We start from the raw sequence: 7497 nt of genomic DNA, 5'->3' as shown, positions 1-7497 counted from the left end.
ACTGTTTTTGTTCAACAACAGGTTAAAGTAGATTTTATAATCCCTGCTTTCTGTTTTTATTTGTGTTTTGCCTACTGTCCCAACTTTTTGCAAGTCACTCCACTGGTGCCCACTACAGCAATTATCTGCATTTTTTTTTGCTACAGATTAGTGAACTGCAGTATATCCCCATGAGTAAGTTCAATTTTGTTCACCTTTGTTACTGTTCATGGTTAGTGAGTTTGCTAGATTGCTAACTGGACCAACATGGAGATTTTTTTGTTGCCAATCTTCCACTCCAGACTCAGTCATGCCCCGTTGTAATATGCTGATAATGTAGTACAGTATCTTCTACATATATTTTGGAACATGCTGAAAATGTAGTATATTGTATTTCTATATAGGGAATTACATCTGACTGGCTTCCTTTAGTGAATTAATAGGCAGTTTTCTTTTTTGGATTGTTTATGGAATTTCTATGTTTCCTGCATTATTGTATTGTTCATATTCATAATGACTTCAATATCTCCTGTTCCTGTTCTGTCCATCTCCTGTTGATTGGCTTTGCACTGCAGGGGCCCTGGCCTGATTAGGCCTCATTAGGTTGGAGAGCAGGCTCTTGAGGATGGAGACGGGAAGAGGGAGACTCTCCATAATGACATTTCATCTAAGATCCCACGTTTAGGCAAGAATTTTCACATGCTATTCCGAGATGGAGCATGAGTCAGTTGTAAGTAGAGCATGTGAGTGTAAACTATATGCAAATCTTATTACCTACATTATTTGTACATGAGAGCCAGTGGCTGTATCTAGGGGTGAGAAATGAAAAATTCTTTCTCTGAGAGCCACTGCACCATCTCCTGGTGAAGTATTGGAATAATCCTTTAGTAGATGCTATCAAGACTAACATTAAAACATTTCAATTTTTATTAATAAACTCAACATGATTAGTAGCAATGTGTATAAGATCCTATGCTTTAAAAAGTTAAGCAGATTATGTTTTACTTCAAGTCATAAAGTACTTCAGACTGGAATGATCCATGAGGTTTTGTCAGTCGTTGTGCATAGTCATCAGTTAGTTCAAATAGCATATACTGTTTGTGGCTCCAATGTTCTTCATTTACTGGCAGTAGTAATCATATTTCATCTTGGCACTCAGTTTTGTTCCTGCTAGTTTCTTCTGAAACTCTTCATCCATTTGTTTACTTTGAGCCTCATTGAAGTGATTCTTCCAGTCACCTACTTCACCTGATCGAGAGAGAAATAGCAGTCATTTGGAAGTGTCCACACTTGTTTGATTTGTTCCAAATATGTCATCCTGCACTTTTCTTAATCACAGTTATCTGTGTTTCAGACATGTTTACTTTTGACAAGTTTTTGATTTTACTCACCTTTTCGGAAGAAGACATTTCCAAAATTGCCATGGGAATTTTTGGAGCTCTCCAGCATGGCATTGAAAGTGGTCTCTTTAGTAATCTTCATGACTTGGTCTTCTGTTAGAGGAAAACTGAAGAAATCTGCAACGTTCTTTATGCCCTCTGGTGGGTTCTAGACATGGAGAAGGACACAGTGTCATTGCAGAAGAGGACTTTTGCATTATTCACTGCAACAAGTGCTGAAAATAAACCAAGCACAAGAACAGTTCAGCGAAAAATCAAATAGACTCAGTCTTCCACTTATTCTTTTCCCTTTACTCTATTGTAGTTGATCAGTCAAGACATGTTTGATGTCTTAAGTTGGGTTCTTTGGTTTGGTACTGGAGTTTGTTGCTAATGCAGATTATTGAATAGTGTAGCTCACCAGTTAGCATTAGTAGTTCACATTACCAGGTTCAAGTGGCATAAATCCATTTTTTTGTCTTGATGTGACAAAGATCAGATATTTTCAGAGCTGTGAACATGCATATCTGGTCTTTTCAGAATCAGATGTGCATCAGTTTCATATGTGGTGGTAGCTACATATTTGTTTTGTTGCCATGAGACTTTAAAGCGAAATTTAGATAAGAAATCGTGTATTTTTGTTTTTTGTTTGTGTGTTTTTCTTTTTTCTTGGTCACCAGTCTTCTGGCCCAGCCTCAGTCATGCAACAGCAGTCAGTTATTAACTTCATATTCCATAACTAATATTAACATCTTATAACGACTCTAAAACTACTATGCAAGATATGAAGCTATGAGAGTGTTTACCTGCATAGAGGCCTGTTCAGTTTAAGAGTCTGTGCTCAATATTAATATTAGTATATAGTAATTGTCACACTAGATATCGTTGATCAGCCAAGATGCGTTTCATATCTGACGTGTGCCTCTTTAGTTTACAAAGAGAGATGCTGTGCTAATGTTGCTAAAGACACTGGACTTTCTTATCTTTGAAAATACTTGCAAAAATCTTAATTTATTTACTTCACGGTTTAGTAACATAGAGAGACTTTATTTAAACATTTAAGCTAAAATTGGAACTACATTATCAGCTGCATAATGTCCCACTTTGTAGTACTATTCTGGTGACCGAATGCACCACAAAAGACGTGTTGTACTTTAAAATATTAGAAACCGATTCACTGATGGTGCAGAAATAAACAAAATGTGTCTTTTGGCAAACTAGCAAGAGTCCCATTTAGTAAGAATATCATGCAAAATCTTCATCAAAGTGAAGTCATCTACTTCTTCAGATTTTCCATTCTACCTTAAATGGTGCATCATTTACATCTTTGCACCTGTACGGGTGCTGGAATGTAACTGCTGAACCATTGAAGATGTAGTGGTCATTTTTCACCTGAAGATTAGAAGGAAGGTCGCCAGTGGTCATGTATTTACAGACATCAGACAACATGTTAGTTCTTCTTTTTTTCTGAGCTATTCCTTTAACAACTTAATGCAGTTTGAGGTAAGTGTGATTATTTAGCCCATTTTTACGCTTCAGTGTTCAATGTATCGGAAGTTATCAAAGTAGACAAACATTACAGCAGTAGCAGCATTTACAAATGAGAATGTAGTCAAAGTCCTCCTTATGTCTCTGATGTGGAGGCTTGTTTTTTGTATCCTTATCAGGGTCAAAAGATGTCACTCGTTTGATGACGGACACTAGTGAGCTAAGCAAGGTCTTTAAGAATTACCTGCCCAATGAGGTCAGTTACAGTAAGCTGTCTGTTGTGTATTTGAATATAGCCAGTGTTGTCCAGGTTGGAAGTAAAGTTAATGTAGTCAGTTATAGCTTTATTGTCTTTTGAGCATATTTTCAAAGTTCTCTCTCTCTCTTGATCACAGAGGGCTTTTCGCCCTCTTTAACTCTATACCACTTGCCTATGCATTGCCATAGCAGCTGCAGTAGCCTACTTTTTAGTAGTAGTAGTAGTAGTTTAGTAGTAGTTTTTAGAGTTCTTTTTTTTTATTCTCTTAAGAGTATATATGGTGAATGGAGGAACAGCAAAGTAAGAATTTCATTGTACAGTGCAACTGCCTGTTCTGCTGTGCACATGACAATAAAACTCTTGAATCTTTTAATGTAGACCCTGTTAAGCTTGCTCTTCTCAGAAAACGGAAATTGCTTCACAAAATGAATCACACCTTTCATGGAAAAATTAGGCAAGTAACTTAATAAAGAAATGTGTGAGTCGTCAACATTCTCATTCGTAAGTGCTGTCACTGCTGTAATGTTTTGTCTACTGTGATGACTTACGTCACATTGAATATGAAATTGGGATCTTCTGTGCTCTGGTTGCATTCCATGTTAGCTACATAGCCCTGTAGTTCCAATGGAGAACAAAGGAAACCAACTTCAGATACCAACATGTCTTGACACTTGGGCCAAAAGGAAAATAACTGTATAAATATTATTTTTAAAATAAACATGAACTCTTTCATTAAGAGATGACTTACGGAGGGCTCCAGTATTAGCACACACCTCACACACTTCAGCTGATCACTTTTTCTGTGTACTGCTTGTTTTTTGCTTTTGTTTGTGCCTTCGTTCAGCCTCCCACATATTTTAACTGGCCTGCACGTACCAGTGAATGCTCACGGTCATATTTCTGAGGCAATGTGTACTGTCACTGCCACTACTGGACCAGCAAAACAAGATGCTTGTTGATCTTTGCCCTCATCTGTTACAACAAACAAGTTTAATCATGACTGCTTGAGCTATCACATTCATTCCCTGATGTGCAGACAAGCAGTTTAGCTCAAAAATGATCTCTTACCTCCTTTAGCTCCTCATAAGTCACAATCATCACATTAGGGTCATCCATGTGTTTCTCCCAGGCCAGAGCATGGTCAAAATAAGAACCCCAGGGTACTGCACAGAAAACAGGCAAATTTTCACATACACTGACACACCTACTCAAAATCAGCATGTAAAGAAGACAAGTGAGGACGCTGAGGATGTGTTATTTATTGCAAATCAAGCACAAAGGGAAGAGTGAAGTCTGCTTATGTATGTTGTTTGTATAATATGAGCTAATATGGTATAATATAGGCTAATTTGTAGGTTATTTCAGAATGTCATAATAAGGGAAGGGAAATTACATAGGAAATAAAATGTTTTTGTAATGTTTAGTTCCCTCTGACAGCAAAGTGGGCCAGTTCACTCATCTTCTCTAAACAGTTTTTTTTTTCTACTGTAAACTTACTATTTTGGAGATTATACTGATTGTACTGTGATTGAATGGTAGTTAAAGCCAAAACTTTTGAGTACTCACCTTCACCAGCCATGAAGTCAGAGAAGAATTTGTCCCAGGACGCAGTCTTGGGAAGGACTGGGTTTTTGTTCATGAAATGGTAATAAGAGACGACTGTGTCTTTGGGGTTTCGGAAAACCACCAACATCTGAGGCCGAAAGACACGGACAGATTAAGTACAGTACCTGTGATGCTAGTGGCAGAAAATTTTAAGAATAATATAAGCATATTTATGTCATATTAATGTTAATGTGCTGTAATGCACATTTTACACAAAGGGTGGTGTCAAACATACTTGGGGTGGAAATCATGTCGTTTACTGTGGGAAGTCTTTTTACTATTTCATGAAAAATTGTTCTGGACCTGGTGTGTAAATGGACCTCCATTTGTTGGTCCTCATTAATCATTCTGTGAGAACTTTAATCAGCTAACAAGAAAAAAAAGATTGTTGGACATTTTAGGCCTTTGTCACACATCTAAACTTGCTCACATCTGTCAAGCAGCACCTCTGGCTTGTTTGCTGAGACATAATGACGACTAGCATTAAGACTTGGTTTTAATTTTGATAACATCTTGTGTTGACAATCATCAGAGTATATTATGAATTGATTTTTAGTTATATAGAAACCAGGGTCTTGTGAGTAGAGTTATACTTGCTGACCTTCGTTTTCTTGGCCTTAAAAGACTCAGGAATGTCATTTGGGGGAAGGTGTGTTCCTAAAAGTCTCCGTGATGGCTCCTTCCCTACAACCTGCAACACAAACATTGCAAAAAGTTCAAGGTCCAACTTTATGACAACTCTAACTATGAAAGCTGTTGTGATCTATCCATGCTTCTTTTAACTATCGCTAAGTTAGGGAATAATTTATATATAGGACATTTATAACACATTAACTAACTACACTACACTAAACACTACACTAACTAAAACCGTGTACTTTGTGTAGTTCAGTTTCTTGTTAGAAAGGTGTTCAAAATCACTCCCTGTTAGAGATATTATGCACTATATATGCTGTAAGTCAGGTCGTAGTGTAATTCAAATTTTTATAGATAACTTTTCGTTCATTCTGTGGTCGCTACTCACTCAGTTCAAGTAGTGAGTAGTGAATAAGCAACCATTCCAAATACAGCATAAGTTGAAAGGGACCTTTGCCATATGGCTGAGCAACAGTTGCCATAAAAGTATAAATTTATGGGAGGAGAATGGATAAGTCACTTCAGTGGGAACTAAAATTAAGCTAAAATGTAAGTTACGCCAAAGTAAGGGTCTTGAAGGTTGAACAGTGACTTGAGAGATGTACTTTTTGTATCTGTCCAGAGTGGCAGCCAGATATTGTGAGGCAGTTTGAGGTCGCAAGAGGAAAGTTACAAACCTGTTGAAGTTGTGGAGGGTAGAATTCAATTATGGGGGGTCTTTCAGGGACAGTAACTCCAGTAGAGGCATTTATGATTTTCTTCACTATTGCCACCATCCAGTTGAACCCTGAGACAAACCATAAGTTCAGTGATATCTCTGTGTGTGTGGTGGTGGGTGGATGTTAGCTGGTTGTGTTAGGTCTGTCATTTCCTCTGTTTCTGCAAGTATCTGTACCATAAATGTAGATAATGACCTGCACTGTTGACAAAACGGAAGCCACAGTAAAGATTATGCCCGAGTCAGACAAAGTAAAGTTCTGCAGGTCATCTTGCAGTCATGGAAATTCCTAGTAATGAAAACACGATTGAAAACTAGTGGTTATTAACCTGCTGAAACTTCTTCCCTCAGGCATAAAACTACAGTCTTACTCGTCTTGCCACACTAGTCTACGTTCAAAAATAAGCCCCCATGCAGCTGTAGGTCCATGTTGTGATGAGTCACAGCATTTTAGTTAACACCAGTCTATGTATGCACTTGGCACATTTATTTATTATTTTTTGTGTTTTCATTGTTTTTAACCAGCCTTTCTTTTGAGTGCATTGTCCTTGTTTAGTGTTATGGTTTTGAAGGCACCATAGTACATTCCAAACAACCTGTTGGTTGAGTAAAGTCTTAAACTTTCATGAACTTTGTGTAACTGAGCTTTAGAGGGGAGAGACAGCCAAAAACCACATAGCACAACTGTAAGCAGCTGATTGGTCCAGAGCTATTATGTAATATGTAACTTGATCCTGCTTTGCTCCTTCCCCTATATTTCCTGAACAGAATAACAAGAGCTGCTCTGCTTGTGCAGACGTGCAAGAGAGCAGCTTAAAAGTATGTGCAATGGCTAAAAAGTCCCTTTTTTATGACTCAGGCCTTACTCACCACACTTGGGGTAAGCCACCAGAAACACATCATCCTCCCTGCCCTCAAAATCCTTCAAAGCATCCAAGTTTTCAGGTGGGGACATGATGGTGGAGTAGATAATTCCGTCTCGTTTATACAGCTTTTCCTCGTCTTTCATTTTCATGCCCCTGTCCATTCTTGACTCAAAGGTTTTTATAGAGGCTGGAGCTGCCATGTTGGTCCTGCTGCAGAATGCTCTGCTTTTTTGGACTGCGGACTGTAGAGTGAGCCCCCTTTGGGGAAAGAGGAGTGTATTTATATAAGAAACAATGAGGGAGTGTGCGTGAGAGGGAGAGTGTGCGTGAGAGAGAGAGAGAGAGAGTGTGTGTGTGTGTGTGTGTGTGTGTGTGTGTGTGTGTGTGTGTGTGTGTGTGTGTGTGTGTGTAAAAGGAATTCCCTCCCCCACGCAAATGGCTTGCATGAGAAGCTGTTGTTTGCGTGCTTCAGGCTGATAAGCCTGTTCACTTTGTCAATAAGTCTCTAATGCTTTGTCACTGATTGCGTGTCTCACACACTTTCATTCTGGAATGATGCAATAACTC

General features: G+C 38.4%; 1 protein-coding gene across 1 annotated transcript; it reads right to left on the bottom strand.

The window, feature by feature from the left end:
* Nucleotides 1-883: 883 nt before the first annotated feature.
* Nucleotides 884-7227, bottom strand: sult6b1 (sulfotransferase family, cytosolic, 6b, member 1). The gene is made up of 7 exons (XM_017721913.2): nt 6935-7227; nt 6024-6133; nt 5312-5401; nt 4672-4798; nt 4174-4268; nt 1371-1527; nt 884-1227 (listed from the first exon to the last, which is right to left on the bottom strand). Exons 1-7 carry the CDS (start codon nt 7128-7130, stop codon nt 1100-1102), a joined length of 903 nt encoding a protein of 300 aa, XP_017577402.1. The 5' UTR covers nt 7131-7227; the 3' UTR covers nt 884-1099.
* Nucleotides 7228-7497: the final 270 nt, after the last annotated feature.

This window comes from Pygocentrus nattereri, chromosome 15, assembly GCF_015220715.1.
Source record: "Pygocentrus nattereri isolate fPygNat1 chromosome 15, fPygNat1.pri, whole genome shotgun sequence".
Classification (NCBI taxonomy): domain Eukaryota; kingdom Metazoa; phylum Chordata; class Actinopteri; order Characiformes; family Serrasalmidae; genus Pygocentrus; species Pygocentrus nattereri.
This window is presented reverse-complemented; position numbering and strand designations above follow the sequence as displayed.